This window comes from Saccostrea echinata, unplaced genomic scaffold, assembly GCF_033153115.1.
Source record: "Saccostrea echinata isolate AGI-Se365-2 ecotype Australia unplaced genomic scaffold, CSIRO_AGI_Sech_v1 ptg000060l, whole genome shotgun sequence".
Lineage (NCBI taxonomy): Eukaryota > Metazoa > Mollusca > Bivalvia > Ostreida > Ostreidae > Saccostrea > Saccostrea echinata.
This window is the reverse complement of record NW_026889809.1, coordinates 3701872-3723252: the sequence shown is the minus strand read 5'-3', so window position 1 is coordinate 3723252 and position 21381 is coordinate 3701872. Positions and strand designations below refer to the sequence as shown.

The 21381-nt window shown below is 34.1% G+C and overlaps 2 protein-coding genes across 2 annotated transcripts; one reads left to right on the top strand and one right to left on the bottom strand.

Moving 5' to 3' along the window:
• Positions 1-2003: 2003 nt before the first annotated feature.
• On the bottom strand, positions 2004-4245 carry LOC133175049 (uncharacterized). Its single transcript, XM_061310144.1, has 4 exons — positions 4187-4245; positions 3805-3922; positions 2541-2633; positions 2004-2349 (listed from the first exon to the last, which is right to left on the bottom strand). The coding sequence occupies exons 1-4, from the start codon at positions 4229-4231 to the stop codon at positions 2216-2218; spliced, it is 390 nt and encodes a 129-aa protein (XP_061166128.1). The 5' UTR covers positions 4232-4245; the 3' UTR covers positions 2004-2215.
• A 1210-nt stretch (positions 4246-5455) lies between these two features.
• LOC133174949 (uncharacterized) lies at positions 5456-9501 on the top strand. Its single transcript, XM_061310041.1, has 4 exons — positions 5456-5473; positions 5580-5712; positions 6688-6783; positions 9316-9501. Exons 1-4 carry the CDS (start codon positions 5456-5458, stop codon positions 9447-9449), a joined length of 381 nt encoding a protein of 126 aa, XP_061166025.1. The 3' UTR covers positions 9450-9501.
• Positions 9502-21381: the final 11880 nt, after the last annotated feature.

Sequence of the window (21381 nt, the reverse complement as noted above, 5' to 3'; positions counted from 1 at the left end):
TGACCTATAATTTTTTTTGTTTAAGAGTTTAAATATTTATAGCCATAATGAAAAAAGGTGAAGATAACGAACAGTGATCGATCTCATAAAAACCTTCTATCAATACAAATCTATGAACAGGGCATAAAATACGGACCCTTGAAAATTCCAGCGGTGGGATAAGATGCCTAGGAGGAGTACGCATCCCCTGTCGACCGGTCACATCCGTCGTGAGCCCTATGTGTTGAACAGATAGACAGAATATTCTGTAGTCAAATTTAGTATTCAAACAAAGGCCTAATAAATTGGTATGAAACACGTCAGCCAAAATACGACCCAATGATAGGTTATATTTACTAGCAAGGTCATTATAAGAAGCACAGAGTTTACGAAATGCTGACTTAAACTGAGGTTGTTGAAATCCTTGCAACATCAACTTATCTGTCAGTAGCCTGTCTCGGTTTAAAAACTGATCGTACTCAGAGCATGCTCTTAAGTTGTGACATAAAAGCCATAAGCAGGTGATAGTGGAATATTACTACATATAAATAAGGACAGTTGACAATGAAAAGTTGAAGTCATCTTATTGGTCACACAGTTTAGTTGTTAGTTGGCCCTCATCGTCTATAGCTATACTCAGTATTACATCAGAATATAGAACAGATGTGGCAGACACTGTGGTATCTTTTATTTCGAGTTCAATGAGATATATCCAGTCTACATTTGAATAAAAATAACTTTTGTCAATTGATAAAACGTTGTTGATATATCAAAATATCAAATAAATTAAAGGCCACAGCAAGAGATTTTTCTTCATTTCATGTAGAAGTTTTTGAATGCACTCTGGTTCATATGAATAATAAAAAAAATAATAATAATAATAACGGGGGTACAATTAGTACCCATGGAAAATCCAACAAATTGTTAGAAAATCTGATCTCTGAAAACTACATAGATATTGTCAATGAAAAATTCAAGGATCTTTTTTTTCAAATATTAATATTGGAGTACTTGTGTGTAGAATCAAGATTTTTTTCGTACAGTACTTGTTTGCAGATGACCAAGGACAAGGCATGTGCATTAACGTGTTTTATTATTTTTTTTATTGAAGAAGTTGTGTATAATTTCAAAAAGTCTGGAGACTGGATGCATCTGGTGTTAAAAAGTCTTATGTTTTGATGCTTTTGCTTTAAAATTTGCTATTGCCCTTGATAAAATTTTATGATTTTCAAATTTTCTAAAAATTCCGTGGATATTTTACATCTGATTAATACCACTTCTTGAATATGTTGTTGTACAGTATTCCTAAAGTTTCTCCACTACTGTTGATATTTTCCTGAGGAGTAAAGAAAGAGGCTTAGTTAAAAAAATTCTAAAACCCGCTATGTATCACTATCCCGGATTTTTATAAGAATTTCCAGTTATCTTCCCCGTTAATAATGATTTCCACTAAAATGAAGAATACTTTTGTCCTAGATCTCCTCATTTGCATTAAAATATGCAATCACTGCTATCTGTTCAGAAACAAACCTTTGGTACAATGACTAAGAGAGAATGACAAATGCTAAAATCATCGCAAAAAGTAAAATAATTAAAAGAAAATAGAAATCATTTTGTGCCAATCATTATTAGAGACGAAGTAAACTCCCCTTGTATTTTGCAGGAGGGATACCCTTGTATGCCAACAAAAGATGTTTGAATGGGACAGGCTTGCATGGATTAACGGTATTATGTCGCGGTATACCAAGTAGAACAAGGTCATTAAATTATTTTTAATAATGAGTCAATGAGTAGTAAATAAGATGCCATAATTCATGTGAATCAGGTCTATATTACTATGTAAGAATTTATGTAGAAATCAGAATGGATAGTTTGTGTGATATATGTTACAGAGATTCCGAATGAGCTGTGGTCAGGAATCATGATTCCAATGGAAAGTAGCACCACGTGATTCTAGGTGAAAATATAGATAATTTTACTTCTGTAAGCCATTCTATAAAAGACACACATTGTTCAATGTTTGTAAATCTTGTCTTCATTTTAGTAGCTATTTACTGTTGACTTGAAATCTGTAGATTTAAAATGAAATCACATTGTGCATGAAGTTTTGTCATGTCAAAGGCTCTCTGAGGTATGTTAACCTCTGATAAGCAAAGTAGGCTTTGAACAAAAAACAACGCTACAATTGTATTGAAAACAAAGTCTTCTTGGCTAATCCAATTGTAAATGAATCAACCTATAGTGGTAAAGGGCAGTCTGGATCTTCGAAACATTTGTCCCAAAATTCTGTTATTTCCTTTACCCAGGTGGCGTTGTAACAAGAAAATGGCGGACAGCACATCCATGTTCGAGGTCTGTAACATTCAAGTCCTACAAAAAAGTCACTACAGTATTTAAAATATAATTAAAACACTAAATTATAACAAACATTTTGTTACGCTTAATTCTAATGAATGTGAAATATTTGGGGGAGAGGTGGAGTTAAATTCATTTCTGTTTTAAAATAAAATCAAAATTCAATATATGTAGAAATTTGTCTTTGTGAAAAAATAGCTTGATACCTGGTGCACATGTGCAAGAAGAGCTGCACGGTTCATTTTCACTTGCCAGACTTGACGAACACAACCCAGTTTTTGGTTCAATCCAATCCATTCCTGTAATTATCATTATGAAATAATGACAGAGAGACATTCATGAAACAATTTATTGTGGCCCCAAATCCTATAGGGCTTACACTTTAATCTACAGTACATTGAGACACAATAGCATGACCAAGCCCGTCGTGTTACATTTTAGGAAAGGACAAGATAGGCTAAGACCCCTTTTTGGCCCCCGGTTCGGGGTGTCTTTTAGAGTGATGCAACAGTTTATCAGTTAAAATCCTGTTGTCACCCCTGCCACAAAATGAGTATTGGTTCTAAGTTATGGGATACACAGAGGTCAGAGGAAGGTCGGAAAATATGTCAATTTCCGAATTTTCTCATTTTTATGCAAATTTTCATCGATTTTACAGCACATTTTGGTTCAGAAAACATAGAGCACAAGCTTGCCTATCTATCAAATTTATATATTTCATACACTAGTATCAGATGCATCTTATGTATAAAAATCTCAGATAGGCAAGCTTGTGCTCTATGTTTCCCGAAGTGAAAAGTATCTCAGATTTCACGAAATTCGATCAGAATTGAGGAAATTCGGGAAAATGTCCTACTTTTGCATCCTCTTGTGGCCTCCGTGTAAGCCTTGAATCAAAATTAGTGCTGGTTTTAAAACAAGCATCATTTTAAGTTCTTATCTACAAACTATCACAATTTTAACTGTGTTTGATTTTTACATCAAATAAGGGGCCAGATTCGGCCCTTACCATACCTTGTCCTTAATACAGTTCCAAGTAAAGCCACCTACTGTAGGTTGTGCCTTCTAGAGTTTATTCATAAGAAATAACAAATAAATTCTGTTGCAATTAGTGTGATGTTTCATGATAAACTGACTGGACCAGATGCTTGAAAATCATTAAAAGAAACTGAACATTAGAAGTCTTTACAATATATTACTATTTAAGAAATGTTTAACCCTACTCAGACATTTTGTATAGATCACAAAAGCACAACATTACATTAAGTACTGATATATATTGATGTGAAGCAATTCTTCTTTTGTAAAGAATGAAGTAAAAGAGTGATACATTTTACAGAAGAATTGATGCTGGGTAAACCTTGTATCAGACGGACAAGCCCAAACTTTAAATCAGAAAAGATCATAGTAAAATAAGAAAGGGTGATGAGGCATTATGTACAAACAATATCACAGATGTATTACATCTACCTTCTGATGGTGGAAGTGGTTGACCATTGCTGTTCCTACAGCATGGAGCTGTCTGTGGACATTTAGATCCAGACTGACACGCCTGTGCTTTCATCCGCAGAGTTAAACAAAACAAAACCTATTATAGTGATACCAGGCTTTTAATTAAAGAATGTTTTGGAGATTTAATCCTCATTTAGTATTCATTCACAGGACAATAACATGGATGACTATCTGGTAATAAAACGCTAATTACTATTTAGGATGGTTCTTATTGTTGATCCTTGTGTTGTCCATAGATAGGCAATTATCACAAATTAGACGAATTCAATAATTAATAGAGGAACAAATTTTAAGTAAATGTTAAATCATTACACAACCAATAAAGAAAATATAATATTACCAAAATACAACTTAGCACGTTATGTCTTCTGGTCTTCCCTTCCATTCCTGTACGTGGTGTATGTAAAACTTTGCTTCAATTAAAATGTGATGAAAACTAATGTATTGTATATTTAAAAAAAAACCCAAAAACGTTTCATCAAAACTATGATAAATAATTAATCATTTGTTGCACTGCCGTGAGCTTTAAAGGATTGTCATTCGACACAGATGTTCTAGTCCTGCTAATCGTTACAATTTTGTAGTTAGCTCACCTTGGGGAAGGGGGGGGGGGATATTTTTCGCTTTTTGTTCAAAGTATGTTTACTGCCAAGCTGTTGTCTATCGGACAATTAACAAACAAAACTCTCTATCTTCTTTTCTGTTATTTGTTGGCTAATTAAATGTGATTTGCTGGCTAATTAACTATGAGGTGCCCTATATATAGTGCTTTTCGTTTCGTTTTAACCATTATATTTAGTTTTTTGGTCTTATGTTGCCTGATAAGAAAATATTGACAGAAATGAAGGTAAAGAGTTTTATTTGTTAATTTTTTTTTTCTATGGAGCAGGCAACCGTAGAGAAAGATCCCTAGGAGATAATTCTTTGATCTGCATCTACCTACACATGCATGTAATTGATCTGCTATTCAGAGTGTAGGGAAAGTACACAACCTTCTTTCATATCAAGGCATCTTCGGTGAGATCAAGCGATCTAGAAGGTTGTTTAAGCACACATGACTGCATGTTCCTACATTCAATTTTGATAGTAGTGTAACGTGTTCCCTTCTGATACTGGATCCCTCAATTACTAAACTGAGATCGAGACTCAAAATAATACTTACAAAATATATCGCCTTCCAAAATTATTCAAATACGGCGAACGTATATACAAAAATAATCGCCTGCAAAATATACAAATAAGGCGAAACGAGTTCCTCTCGTGTAAAATAAAAATGATTACCCTTAATTACTTAAGTAACTAACCACTAATAAATCACTATCAAAAATATTAACTAAGATCTACAAACCTATATACAAAATTATATAACTTAAAATGTTACTCAACAGATGAGTAAAACCTTGCAAGGGGTTATGAAATAAGTGCTCAACAAAGGACTACTCAGCTACTCAGCACTTTTATTTATAAACACTAAAAGACACTATGTCTACTGAGGACATAGGAGGTAAATGCTAATAGATTACAATATTCGTTTTACTTATATTTAGCTTCTATACACGTGGCCGTGTGATAAGAACTTATCAAAATCCTTGCTGGTAATATTGGAAATATGCATGGCTACTTTCTAGTAAGTATTCCCTCAAGATTTAAATTCAAAGATAATGTTATATCCATTTTATAAGACAATAATTATATGGTAATCAAAGAAAGTATATAGAGCATACATTCGACAGGTTTTGTTATGTGTTGTGTTCAGTGTCGATTCTCAGAGCTGTAATTTTGGGAACGATTGTCCTCAGACTGCGACATGCTGTAGGAATAGTGCTGGTCATCCTTTATTGCATTCGGAAGGCTTTGGGCACTTTGGTAAGTTTGCATTAAGAAATTAGATGAAGCTCGATATCTGGAAAGGAATATTATGAGAAATCTACCAACAAATTGAAATAAACAAACAAACAAACAATAAACAATAAGGATTCATTTGATGGAAAAATATATTAAGTCTTTAGAAGAAATTAAGCAATTTAAAGAAAAAAGCATTAGAGAGTACAATTTTTTTTCAACTTTATACAGGTCGCCCGTGTGGCACAGTGGTAGAGCGTCTGCTCTAGAGTCGCAGAGTAAGGACTTGATCCTTGCGTCGTGGGTTCGAATCCCATTGTGGGACGTGGAGACCGGTCATTCGGATGAGACCGTAAAAACCGAGGTCCTATGTCATAGTAGGTGCTGGCACGAAAAAGATTTCTCACTGCTCAGTGGTCCTAAGTGCCGAGAATAGGTCAAAATTTGCAGGTCTCCACGGGCAGGTTGTGGCATCTCCTTATGAGCGAAAAATTCTCTAGAGGGACGTTAAACAACCAACAAACAAACAACTTTATACAGTGTATATTGTTTGAAATTTCTAAGAATAAAAGTCTGTAAATGTTACTCACTGCCGAAGATTTATTTTGATGAGGTTAATCAATGAAAATGAAACAAGATCGTTTCTGTCAAGCGAACCTCAAGAGGGTTCGAACCTCAAGAATAAAGCATATTTTAAAATCATAGAAAATTTTTTGCCGAGTGAATTTTCCGCAGAAAGTTTTTTTTGTCATAATTTCATACTCTTCAGTGATAAGAACTTTACTTTAAATACTAAATTCACATTTAAATTGATATGACTTTTTAATATTTAAAGTTTCTATAAAAAAATATAAGCAAAAAACTCTTCTCAGAAAAAATCAGACCTGAGCCCTTGTACAACAGGCGTTCAAAGGAACAGCAAGACAAAAACATTCACCCGCAAGATTTCATTCTTCATGTATATGACGTTTTATAACAAATATATCTGATTTGTTTTAGGAGGAGAGTTAATAATGGACCGTTCAGGACAGTGTACATCACAATTGTCTCGTGAACACGAAGTGTGTGACTCGCATTACTGTAAATGTGAACCAGGTAATCAATACAAGGGCAAACCCCACAGTGGGAAGGGATGGAGTGGGGTACAATTTTTATTCTGCTGTGGTTATAATACAATATTTTGCTATTTGGAAAGGGGGGTGGGGTGGTAAGCATAAATTCATAAGCACACTCCCTTTAGTGATACAAAAAATGATTTAACGTTAGATACTAGTAATACTTTAATATATTTAGATAATTATCGGTAATATAGATACTAAGTAGTTACCACTTTAATATATTTAGATACAAGTAATTAACAGTAAATATTGTAATACCTTTAAAAAATTGTTTCTATTTAAATAAATACTAATAAAAGTCTAACATTTCCAACAATGTTTTACTGAGCGGTCATAAAAAATCGATGTTTGACCTCGAAGTGAGATATTGGACCTGTCGATGAGATGTTGGACCGCTTACGTCACATAATGGGCGGAGTTAAATCTCATTTGCATTCGTTGGTGTTCGACAGTGTTTGACCGAGTTTAACCTCAGTTTACATCATGGAAGACAGCACAAGATACATGCATGTCAAAAAATGATAATAAAATAAAAGGTATAACAAAACATTTATTGACTGTGTTCTCGGGCAAAATGCGTTTTGTCGACCCTCGAAGCAAACTGGCCTAACGGCCTCAGGCAAACAGTTTTGTTCTTGGGTCCGACAAAACGCATGTTGGCCTCGAACCCAGTCAGTAAATGTATGATACGACACTCGTAAATTTTAAGAGCCATTCTCTGTAACGACTTGAACTTTTATATAGGAGCTGTGGCACGCATAGTCTTAGAATTTCTCCAAACTCTCTATGATAAAAGTCTTTGATACCGTAAACTCAAATCAGGCAGAAATTGGTTGCTACGTGTCATGGTTACCATGGTAACATGTCCTAAAGTTTAAAAAATGGCATTTTTCAACATGTTCAAAGTCCCACAGTTAACGTTTGCAGCAAAGCAAACAAGTGGCAATGATTGTTTCTGAAAGTTGAAGGCCTGATGTATTAAATGCATGATAAACATGTTTGGTAAATCAACTATAACATACGTTACTATGGAAACAAAGTATTCAGAAGTAATAATTTTGCTCATTTAATTTTATAAAATCATAAACTTAAGAATGAAAAAAAAAATATAGGTTGAAATGCAAGCAAATGATAGACAAGAGATCCTTGTAACATATACCAAGGACGAAATATGATATTTCTCACAGGTTGGCAATGGTTGCCATGGTTTTAATACCAAGAAGGGATTGTAAATTTACTCTCTTAGTGTTTAAATCTAATCCTATCTTTTTAAAAAGCATATTTTTATATAAGTAATGATCAATTTTTAAAGACGTTCATGTGACCCTAATTTTCACATTTCAAAAAATTCAAATTCAATTCTTTAAATAGAGCGTTGCTATGGAAATAAGCCGAAAAAATATGCATACAAATCTGAAAAAAATTATGTTTCCTTGGATACGTACCCTTGTATGTAGATTCCCAAAACTTTTATGATTGATAATTATGAACAACTAACCTGACTTTCAATTTTGACTCCCACCCAATCTCGAACTGGATGCAAAAAGCTGGCACATAGGGTTTTATATTGATATAAAATTAACAAAATCGAACATTTTCTGTTCTTGGTTACCATAGCAACAGTGTTGTATTTTTCAACAAACGTTATCAATATATGATATTCAACTTTAGTTCTACCAGATAAGTACTATTCAGGGTGAGTCAGATAATATGTTTCTTGAATAAAAGGTAAGTAAATTCCTAAGGCAGCAAAAAATATCACTTTAAACAACTGGTACATTGTTTCCATGGTTACACTGCAAAGTAACAATTAATCCCAATTTTTCTTATGTTGTCGGTGTTGCTAGGTCCTAAGGATGTATATGTGCCAGTCATGAATTTTATCGATTTTCCGGAAGATAGTAGCATTAACCCAATCTTAGCAACATATTTTGCATGGTTACACTGTGTTACCATGGCAACCCTGAAAGTTATTTTTAGAATAATATTGCCAATACCTAATTACTTAAGGTCAAATATTTTTATTGTTTTTTCTTAGGTTGTTGATTGAGTTTGATCATTTAACACCTATCATTAGTGAATATTGAGCGTTTTTCTGCATTTTTCAGCATCTAAATGTATTCCAAATGTACCCATGGTTACCACTTACTTAGAGATAAATTCTAAATAGTTTCTTTAGAGCATAAGTGGCAACAAGGTGTCAAATTTTTGTGAGAATGGTTTCTTTGTTTTTCTTAGTCTTTATTAAGGCTTAATAAAGATTCAAAGTAAGTGAAAATCTCAATTTTTCCAACTTTTCTGCCTGTTACCATGGCAACCAAGACATATAGCAACGAAATTTTATTTGAAATATTTATCTGGTGTCAAGTTGTAATAATGGACAAAGTTTCATCAAAATCAGTGACCATGCGTGGCAAAGAAGTTTAAGTGGTTACAGAGAATCGCTATTAAACAGTAAACACTTAAACACATTCAGATATTTAACAGTAACGATGTGTCCATGTTACAGGCTACGAGTGTTATACACCAATGTCTGGGGTATGTTGTCCACAGGCTCACTGTTACAACGCCACCTGGGTGAAGCAACAGAGGGATTACTGGCGGAACTGTATGTCAAACCCTAAATGTGCTCTTCCACCTTAAGTGGAACCACAGTTTACCAATAATTCCACAAAGTAAAATACACATTAACATATTTTTCATTGTTGTTAATACTTTATATGTATGGTGATAGTGATTATGATCGATGTGATCTTAAAAAGAATTTGGTACTGGGGTAAGTAATATACTAAAGTTACAAGAGTTAGGCTCCAGTTGGACAACCCTCGTAGTTAGGCTCCAGTGTGATAATACTCGTAGTTAGGCTCCAGTGTGATAATACTCGTAGTTAGACTCAAGTCGGACAACCCTCGTAGTTAGGCTCCAGTGTGATAATACTCGTAGTTAGACTCAAGTCGGACAACCCTCGTAGTTAGGCTCCAGTGTGACAATACTCGTAGTTAGGCTCAAGTCGGACAACCCTCGTAGTTAGTCTCCAGTGTGATAATACTCGCAGTTAGGCTCCAGTTGGACAACCCTCGTAGTTAGGCTCCAGTGTGACAATACTCGTAGTTAGGCTCAAGTCGGACAACCCTCGTAGTTAGGCTCCAGTGTGACAATACTCGTAGTTAGGCTCAAGTCGGACAACCCTCGTAGTTAGGCTCCAGTGTGACAATACTCGTAGTTAGGCTCAAGTCGGACAACCCTCGTAGTTAGTCTCCAGTGTGATAATACTCGCAGTTAGGCTCCAGTTGGACAACCCTCGTAGTTAGGCTCCAGTGTGACAATACTCGTAGTTAGGCTCAAGTCGGACAACCCTCGTAGTTAGGCTCCAGTGTGACAATACTCGTAGTTAGGCTCAAGTCGGACAACCCTCGTAGTTAGTCTCCAGTGTGATAATACTCGCAGTTAGGCTCCAGTTGGACAACCCTCGTAGTTAGGCTCCAGTGTGACAATACTCGTAGTTAGGCTCAAGTCGGACAACCCTCGTAGTTAGGCTCCAGTGTGACAATACTCGTAGTTAGGCTCAAGTCGGACAACCCTCGTAGTTAGGCTCCAGTGTGACAATACTCGTAGTTAGGCTCAAGTCGGACAACCCTCGTAGTTAGTCTCCAGTGTGATAATACTCGCAGTTAGGCTCCAGTTGGACAACCCTCGTAGTTAGGCTCCAGTGTGACAATACTCGTAGTTAGGCTCAAGTCGGACAACCCTCGTAGTTAGTCTCCAGTGTGATAATACTCGCAGTTAGGCTCCAGTTGGACAACCCTCGTAGTTAGGCTCCAGTGAGACAATACTCGTAGTTAGGCTGCAGTGGGACAACCTTTGTAGTAATTTCCCAGTTGGGACAACCCTCGTATTAAGGCTCCAGTGGGACAACCCTCCAGTGGGACAACCCTTGTAGTTAGGCTCTAGTGGGACAACCTTGTAGTTAGGCTCCAGGGGGGGGGGGCAATCCTTGTCCAGAAAATATAGTTATTAAGAACAGAACAAAGGAAAAAAAACTGTTGTATTAATCTGTCCAGTTCACTGTGAAAACTTGATTTAGATACCATGAGAAATGTATTTGGAGGGTATTCTTATTTTGTTGTGTTGACCATGTCCTGTGAAGACATTGCACCAAATGATTCGTTGGTGGGATTTTTATTTCTTGGAGGATAGAGTACCAGAGGTTGAGCTTGATACAGAAATAAATCAGAATGTGAAGACCGTTTGCTTGAAAAATTCAAACGTGTCCTTTTAAATACAATAAAGATCCAAGGATCAAAGATTGAATTCAAAACGGAGGGTCGTAGCGCATTACGTTCAAATACAATGTAATCCATTTCCCACTGCATAACAGAATATGGTATCTCTCAAAAACACGAAAAAGAAATAGATTCATACATTTGATAGTTTAGAAAGAGGTACTATCATGTTGTAAATTTTGAATTTATTGGGTGGAGATAAATGCAAAATTTACTTAAGAAATAAACAACAATGTTAAAAAGTTCTCTGGGAAATGAACTTGGTTGGTCACGTGATCAAATCCTGTGAAGCCCGAAGGGCTTCTCAGAAGATTTGATCACGTACCAACCAAGTTCATTTCCCAGTGAACTTTTTAACATTGTTGTTTATTACTTTTATTTACATTTGAGACGGAATATTCTGAGTAGAACTGCATTTATTACACAAACGGCCCGCCGTATTGCTATGTTGTGACGCGCAATGACCTAGAAGCTGTTTGTTCTTCAGAGTTCGCCTCGCTCCAACATTTGAATATTTACATGGATGTTAAGCCGTCCAGTTCAGGAAATAACTGTTCGTAATGAAAAAACAATGATCGCTACTGAGAATAATCTTACTATTATTGTATGAGTTCTTTATATATGAAGTCAAAAGCGGTGGTATATCGTCTTCAGTTTACATACCTTCAAAGGAATTTCGGGTTAAAAAGGTAAGCGTGATTTTAGGCTAATTATAAACATTCTTCACACCCAAGAAAGATATAATTATCATTTGTTGAACAAAAAAAATATATGTTTCAATAATTTTATCTTTTTCATCGCTTTAACGGCTCAGAAGTTCCGAAACAGTGTCACTGTGACAGAAATATGTAGACAAGATGTCGTCTTGCTGTGTGATTCGGTCACGCCATGACCTCTGACCCCCTAATAAGTTCATACAGAATTGAACATATTTCCTCTTCAATAGGTTCATCTAAGAAAAATATTTGCAAATGTAAATAAAAAAATATAATTAAGAAATAAACAACAATGTTAAAAAGTTCTCTGGGAAATGAACTTGGTTGGTCACGTGATCAAATCCTGTGAAGCCCGAAGGGCTTCTCAGAGGATTTGATCACGTACCAACCAAGTTCATTTCCCAGTGAACTTTTTAACATTGTTGTTTATTACTTTTATTTACATTTGAGACGAATATTCTGAATAGAACTGCATTTATTACACGAACGGCCCGCCGTATTGCTATGTTGTGACGCGCAATGACCTAGAAGTTGTTTGGTCTTGAGAGTTCGCCTCGCTCCAACATTTGAATACTTACATTGATGTTTAGCAGTCCAGTTCAGGAAATATCTGTTCATAATGCAAAAACAATGATCGCTACTGGGAATTATCTTACTATTATTGTACGAGTTCTTTATATATAAAGTCAAAAGCGGTGCTATCGTCTTCAGTTTACATACCTTCAAAGGAATTTCGGGTTAAAAAGGTAAGCGTGATTTTAGGCTAATTAGAAACATTCTTCACACCGAAGAAAGATCTAACGATCATTTGTTGAACGAAAAAAAAAATAATTTATATGTTTCAATAATTTTATCTTTTTCATCGCTTTGACGGTTCAGAAGTTCCGAAACCAGTGTCACTGTGACAGAAATATGTAGACAAGATATCATCTCGCTGTGTGATTCGGTCACGCCATGACCTCTGACCCCCTAATAAGTTCATACAGAATTGAACATATTTTCTCTTCTATAGGTTCATCTAAGAAAAATATTTGCAAATGTAAATAATCTAGAATATTTTACATTTTATATTAACCTAAACCCAGCAAATTCAAAATTTACAAAATGAAAGTACTTTTAACAATACTTACACCATTTATCTATTGTATATACTTTTTATTCTAGAATGACCTCCATGTTACTTATCAATTTCTATTATAACTGGTCAAATTCTTATCACAATATTGCAAATATATATAAAATACATACTAAAAGTGGTGAAATGCAAGAAGTAAACACGATCACAATTGATATGGGGAAGACCATGATGTAGACCTTCTTGTTATCATCTTTCGTGAGTGTTGAAACAGAACTTCATAAAGGCCACTGTGTTTAAAACAGCTGTAGTAATCAGAATGCCTGTCAAAGAGTAAAGAAAAGCGAGGATTCTGCTCAAAGTTGTATCATCTACAAAATCAAGAAAACACCAAAAGCCAGGGAAGAAACTCAGACTTTTACGACCGACGATTAAATGGAGGCTTGACATGAGTTCAGAGAAAATCCAAGTTCCAATTATTGTTAACACAGTTTTTGGTGTGAGCGTTATAACGGTCTGAGTATAATATTGCCGTAAAACAGTCAAGGGTCACAGCACATACGATATGACATGATCATAAACTTCAAAACAAATGCAATATATATATTCACACAGGGTCTGCGGAAAGTCAAATTAAAAATCAGTGGTATAACGAACTATAGCGAAAGGGGAAGCCAACAATATCCCAACCCCGTCCGTAAACGCAATTCCACAAACAAAGCGTTAGGAAGATCTCCATTTGTGATGTTTAGCGGAACAACAAAGAATTATCAAGGCTAAACATTCCTATAACTCCAAAAGTTAGTAAAAGCGCCAATGAAACCACTGCTGGTCATTCAGGTCGCCACTGAAACCACTCCTGGTCATTCAGGTTCTGTTGTGAGTGTTGATCATTGAGATCAGGGGTGGATCCAGGATTTTTTTCTCAGGGAGTGGGGGTCCACATGTCATGTTTTGACAAGGGGAAAAAAGGGAAACATCTTGCCCATGAAAGATTGCTAGCCAAATCCTTCTGTAAAATCATGGTATCCTCCCTAACTCTTTTGATATTTGCCTTGAAGATATTTCCTGAAATTATAAGAAGGAAGGGCTTATATATTGCAGAAAAAAAATCACTAGAGTTTTCTTCCTTTTTTACGAAAGCCGGATAGGCTCATTTTTGACAAGATAAAAAAATAATTAACTCGTTATAACGAGATAGTTATCTCGTTATAACGAGTTAGTTATCTCGTTATAACGAGTTAGTTATCTCGTTATAACGAGTTAGTATCTCGTTATAACGAGATAATTATCGCGTTATAACGAGTTAGTATCTCGTTATAACGAGTTAGTATCTCGTTATAACGAGTTAGTTATCTCGTTATAACGAGTTAGTTATCTCGTTATACGAGTTAGTATCTCGTTATAACGAGTTAGTATCTCGTTATAACGAGTTAGTTATCTCGTTATAACGAGATAATTATCTCGTTATAACGAGTTAGTTATGTCGTTATAACGAGACAGTTTTCTTGTTATTTTGAGACTTAATAGCAATATAGGAATAAAAATGGCTGCAGTTTTAAATGCCATTGAATTTTTAGCAAGTAATTATCAGTCAAATTTAACTTGAACAATTGATAAATGGTTGAAAATTTAATTTGCTCTGGGGTTTACTTATGATTAAATCTTGAACTATCTCGCTGTCAATAATCATAGCAACTCTAAGGCGAACACATTTACACATTTTCGTGAACTTCTCCTCAAATTGTTGCATTAGGACGCGATATTTTTCTTAAAATAATATTGCCAAACATACTTGCTTCAAACTTTGGCAATTTATTTATGACAACTATTTCTGATGAATGACACTATTTCGATATGTTTTGGACGACTTATACACTTTCATATATCAATTTCTATACCGCTAAAATTAAATATCAGAGACAATGTAAGTGCAACATATCGTTTATGCAACATATAATATATAGATTACAGTGTTATACATATGTTACTTCTGAGATTCAGAAATGTTTTGAAGACGGGGGATGGTGAGACATCAGCAGTTAGATCATAGGCGTAGTAATAGAGGGGCTAATGTCCACACCACCACTTTTGAAAAGGGGGCGGTCAAGAGTATCTTTGTGCCCTTTCCTCCATATTTTTTTTTACCTGAGTAAATATCTCCCGAAAATAATGGCGAATACTCATAGTTGGGATATCAAATCTATTTTTTTTCTTTTTACTTGTCATATATTTTACTTGGTTTACCCCCCCCCCCCCCATTGAACTTTGTGACTTAGCTTAATATGCATATTGTCCACGATAATGGGGAATGGTGAAGCAAAAATGATATTACATCCTTTTAAGTAATAAGACGTTAAATCTGATCTGCTGATATTGACATTGTATTTAATATTCTGTCATGATTCACTGTTTATATTTTTTGCGGGGGGGTGGGGGGTGGGGGGTGGGGGTCCAAGTTGTGGAGATTCACGGAGACCTATTTGAGATTCACGTCTATTTGGCGGATCCTATATGTTTACCACATAGTGTCAGAACGTCAAACCAGAGTTTACAAAACAAAAAAAAAGTTTACAGAGTTTACAAAGCCAGTTCACTTTTATAATCTTTTTACTTAGGATTGATCAATGAATAGGCCTAATACTACATATGTACATTTATATTATTAATACAACATTGAAGCAATGTCGTTAATTATTTTCCCCATCACAATATTTATTATGTATACTTTACAAGCATATAATTTTTATTTCAAAAAGAGATTGATACTTTTTTTGGGGGGAGGGGGTAATAAATAGAGGATATTCAATGTTTTATAGTTGATATGGAATTTATTTCACGAGTGGGACAGGAATTTTTTTTATATTTTCATGAGTGCGAAGCACGAGTGAAAATATCAAAAATCCTGTCTCAACATACAATACACATTTCTTGGCAAAATTTATGCTTGAAATACACCTTAAGTAATGCTTATCATATTGTAAACTTTGATATTAAACTTTCATTCTATACCCAAAAAAGATCACATGTCAACTGTTTTTACTAATGCTGACCTTCACCTTTTATCGTGGCTTCCGTAGAATAAAGAGCTCCAAAAGTTATTTTTTAATTCTACCACATTGATAATAACGCAAAAATTACATATTGTAATTTAAGATTCCATGCCAAATTGGTAAATTAAAATGGTTCTTTCTTTTAATAAACAGAAGAATTATATAAATTATTAAGTGATAAGTACAGTATTAGTTCTTGATATTCATCATATTTATTATTGAGGGGAAGGAGGGATTGATGATAAAAACAACGTGAATTTTGTTTTTTGTCAGACGTTGAATTTTGATCTTGCCCCTGTAAGACGATAAAATTGAACTGGTATTCCTTGTTAACAGGCAAGGAATTATCAAAATATGATCGTTAAAGCCTAACAAATGGTTTCATATCCACATGATTTATTCGGAATATTTAAAATAATGGGATTATTTCTATGGATTTTTTATTGCGACAAATATTACGCAAAACATTATTATAATTTTAACAAATTCAAGAAAGCTTGAACAGGGCAGTTAAATCAGCCAGAGTATATCATTTTTTTCTGATCTCCTTGTACAAGTTGACAAAATTTTGATGTTATATACATTCCATTTGAAGATGACACTAATTCTATTTTGCACTTTTAAGGTATAACACAACAACATGAAGCGGTCACAAGTTTCCGTATATTTGTCTTCGGTCTTTCCAATAAACAATACTAATCAAACACAAAAAAAACTAGTATGCTGTTCCATAAAATCTTTATCACGCACACTTCAAACAAATTTGATCGACTTGCTTCTGTATATTTCCTATAAATAATGGTCTATTCTTTACTTAGATATATCAATTCTAGATCTATTTTTATCTCGTTATAACGAGATAACTAACTCGTTATAACGAGATAACTAACTCGTTATAACGAGATAATTTTCTCGTTATAACGAGATAACTAACTCGTTATAACGAGATAACTAACTCGTTATAACGAGATACTAATTCGTTATAACGAGATAACTAACTCGTTATAACGAGATACTAACTCGTTATAACGAGATAATTATCTCGTTATAACGAGATAACTAACTCGTTATAACGAGATAAATAACTCGTTATAACGAGATACTAATTCGTTATAACGAGATAACTAACTCGTTATAACGAGATACTAACTCGTTATAATGAGATTATTAACTCGTTATAACGAGATAACTAACTCGTTATAACGAGATATTAACTTGTTATAACGAGATACTAACTCGTTATAACGAGATACTAACTCGTTATTACGAGATAATTATCTCGTTATAACGAGTTAAATATTTTTTTGTCTTGTCAAAAATGAGCCTATCCGGCTTTCGTACTTTTTGCCTTATAAGGTGATTAAAATACATGTACATTCCTTCACCGTTGTGTAAACATTTTCATGAAGAAATGAAGCTTTGTTCATATACAATGGCACAATGTTTTTGAAATTGTTTATGAAAGGAAAATCAGACACTATATTTTTTTGATAAAATGAAATATAAGAATAGGGATAAATATAATATAAATGAAAAAAAATAAGAACAAAAATTTTCCAAGGCAATGATGTGTTTGATTGAAAAAAAGAAACACTTTAAATTTGCTCAATATTTTAAAGTCATATCATTCTGGGTTTAAAGTATTCAATTATACCAATCAAATTGAAAGTGGGAATAAGAAATTAAGTCCTCACTTTATGTATGTCTAGCACAGAAACTTACTTGTAGTAGTATGCTTCTTAAATATAGAACTAATACTAGATTTAGTCTAATTTCTACCCATTATTGGACTTTAATTCAACCATTAAATATTTCTTCCTTGTCTTCTCTGGATTAACTGTATTACAGGATATTGATTTCAACTCAGTTAAATATATCCTAAATCCTTCTAATGGAAATAATGACCATTTCTTGTTAAGAATATCCGTAGGTTTTTGAGATCCATCATTGTTCGTTATCGTCACCTTTTTCATCGAATCAACGTAGCGATGAAAATGAATATTGTTATTTGATAAAACGTTATCAAGATATCTAAATGTGGAATTGAATGTCACGAAAAGAGAAACCTTCTTCTCATGTTGAATTTTTAAAAAAAATTGCTTCATAAGAATACAAAAACAAGTCTGCTTATTAACGCCCATGGGAATTCCAACGTATTGTTGGAAGACCTGACCTCCAAAGCCACCAAGGATAACAATCATATTATCAATGAGAAATTCAAGCATCATTTTATTATCAACATCTGAGTTCTTGTGTATAGAATGTTTTCTTTAAAAAATAAGATTGCAAATGACCAGTGACAAGGTTTGTAAATTTACATTTTCCTTTTTTATTGAGGAAACAGTTGTATATGATGTCAAAAAAGCCTGATCTTTAATTTATTGTGAGAAATGGCTGTATAGAGTGTTGAAAAATCGTGCATTTTAATGCTATTGATTTTAGTAAAAATTGTGGTCTCATTTTTTTAAAGTTACAATACGTATCCCATCAATCTCTTAAATATCAAATATGGAGAAAACAAAAAATAATCAAGCTCAAAAGTCAATAGAAAAAATACAAAATCAGGAGCAGAGCAAAAATGGACCTCTAAAAACATCAGAGGTGGGATCAGGTGCCATGGAAGAGTAAGTATCCCCTGTCAACTGGTCATACCCTCCGTGTGTTCCTTGTCATAACCGGGAAAAATCTGTAGACAATGCAATGTGTAAATAATGGCCTAAAAACTAGTATGGAAAAGTCACTCACCATTCAACTTAATGATAGATTGAATTTGCTGACAAGGTCATTCTATTGACCATAGCACTGGCGAAATGATGAATTTAAACGAGACTGTTGATATTCTTGTTCGTCAATAGCTTGCTTCGTTTTAGAAATTGTTCGTACGTAGAGCATGCTCTTGCATATCAAATCAACTGGGAGACATAAACCCCATATGCAGATGAAATATATGGAGATAACGAACAGTATTCAAGATCAAAAGTCAATTAAACATTACAAAATAGGTGCAGAGCAAACGCGGACCTCCAAAACATCAGAGGTGGGATCAGGTGCCATGGAGGAGTGAGCATCCCCTGCCGACCGGTCACACCCGCCATGTGCTCCTTGTCATGATCGGGAAATAACGGAAAAACCCGTAGACAATTCAGTGTGTAAATAATGGCCTAACAATTAGTATGAAAAACGTCAGTCACAATTTGACTCAATGATAAATTGTATTTGCTGACAAAGTCATTGTATCGACCATAGAACTTACGAAATGATGACTTTAAACGAGACTGCTGATATTCTTGTTTCATCAACTTGTTTGTCAATAATTTAACTCGTTTTAGAAATTGTGCATACATATAGCATGCTCTTGCGTATCAAATCATCTGAGAGATATAAACCCCGTATACAGGTGATGAAGGTATATTGCTGCAAGTTCAAGTTCACTGGGATAAATAGAGTCAACATATGAATGAAAGTAACTATTGTTAATTGATAATACGTCGTCGATATATCTAAATGTCGAGTTGAAAGCCACAGTAAGTGTTTTCTTCTCATGCTTAAGTTTTTGAATAAATTCTGCTTCATATGAATATAAAAATAAATCTGCTAATAATGGGACCCAATTGGTAACCATGGAACGATTTCACAAAAAATAGCAGTAGCTCCACCTTATTTCAGTTTTGGAAAAAGGCGTAATAATGTAATGCACACCAGACTTCAACATAACTGTGCATTAAATATTGATCTTTATAGGTGAAACATTATATCAAGTCTATTATGTTCTTGTGGAAAAGTAGAAGGCACACATCATTATTTTTTCTCTTGTTCTAATTATACTAAGGTCAGGAAAGATTTTTTCGATATGTTTTTTGAGATTTGATAAGGTTCATATTGTTGACACCCATACTTTACTGTGGGGGGATACTTCACTAAGTGTTGCTGAAAATGAATATCTTTTTTCCATTGTGCATTCATATATTCAGCACTCTGGCAGATTTAAATAATTTATTGTAATTGTTTATGTATTGCATTTGTATATCACAAATTTTCTTGCAGTTTATAAATTCATGTTATGAGTTTATCCAATTTATTTCTAAAACTGTGTAACACATGTAACTCAAACTTTATAGACGTTTCATGTAGGGAGAGCGCGAAATAAGTTTCAAGAACTTTTGCTCAATCCCATTGTATATATATATTGCAATAAAATATGTTCAATTCAACCATGGAAATTCCAAAAGGTTGTTGGAAGACCTGATCTCCAAAAACTACATAGATATTGTCAATCAGAAACCCAAGCATCTTTTTAATTTCTTTTTAATATCAACTTCAGACTTCTTGTGTGTACAATCAGAATGCTTTTTAACAAAATAATTTTTTGATTAACCAGTGATAAGGTAAGTAAATTTACGAGTTCCATTTTTATTGAAAAAGCAGCTACCTAAGATGTCAAAAATCCTGGATTTTAATTTTCGTGGGGAATGGTTGTATAAAGTGTTGAAAAGTCGTACGTTTTGATGTTATTGATTTTGTTAAAATCTTGTGATTTCAATTTCTCTAAAAGTTCTTTGGATTGTTTAAGTATCCACATTAGATTTACATCACTTCTCGAATATATTGTTTTACAGTACTCCTGAAGGTTCTCCTTCACTGCTGTTAATATTTTAATAAGGAGTAAAGAAAGGGGCTTGGTAGAACATTTACTGGAACTCGCTATGTATCTTTGTAAGAATTTTTAATGAAGTTTAGGAATCCAATATAGGTATGGTAATTCAAATTCATTTTGATTGTTGGAAATATTAAAAATATTTAAAACTGGCATACGATCTTAAAGAATTTCCTCCTTAGAAAGGGAACTATGGGTATAAGTTGGATTACCACCAGCAGAATTAAATCCCAGTTCCTCTGAAATGCATTCAAAATAATGAGCCTTACAAAGACAGTGTTATTACCTGCTTTGTCCGCTGGGACTAACAAACTGATCGTGTAATCTTATTCTTTTTCACTTATGAATTTAATCTGGTAATTATGAAGCGACTTCTTCAAGCAAAAATAAGTTGTTTATGCCATCGCTTTCAGCTACGTTTACATCCTATAGTTGAAAGAGGAAGAACAACAACAATTATAAGGATGACTGTGTTTTAGATGGTCAATATCTAGACACTGCATCTTAATGGTTTGATATGAGTTAACATTGAATAATACAAAAAAGTATGTATACATGCAATAATGATAATTTTGAAAGCTCTATGTCTCTTAGCTTTTTTCTCGTTTTTCATCTCAAATGGAGTTGCACATTGTCACTTTGACAACGATTTTCTTTCCGATTCTTCTAAGGACCGAAACATTTAAGAACTCTGTGTTTCTGTAGGAGTGAATTCAAATTCAGAACATCTGATCACAGTCCAGTGAGTCGCTTATGTTATCACAGCCGCCATTTTTCAATAAGACAGATTTCAA

What these genes read in the sequence shown, in the direction of transcription:
- LOC133175049 (XM_061310144.1), bottom strand. Translation starts at nt 4,231, where the DNA reads ATGGAAGGGAAGACCAGAAGACATAACGTGCTAAGTTGTATTTTG. An exon ending in ACCACTTCCACCATCAGAAG is followed by an intron (nt 2,634 to 3,804) that starts GTAGATGTAATA and finishes TGATAATTACAG; the next exon opens with GAATGGATTGGATTGAACCA. An exon ending in TTCTTGCACATGTGCACCAG is followed by an intron (nt 2,350 to 2,540) that starts GTATCAAGCTAT and finishes ACTTTTTTGTAG; the next exon opens with GACTTGAATGTTACAGACCT.
- LOC133174949 (XM_061310041.1), top strand. An exon ending in GGAAGGCTTTGGGCACTTTG is followed by an intron (nt 5,713 to 6,687) that starts GTAAGTTTGCAT and finishes GATTTGTTTTAG; the next exon opens with GAGGAGAGTTAATAATGGAC. An exon ending in TTACTGTAAATGTGAACCAG is followed by an intron (nt 6,784 to 9,315) that starts GTAATCAATACA and finishes TCCATGTTACAG; the next exon opens with GCTACGAGTGTTATACACCA.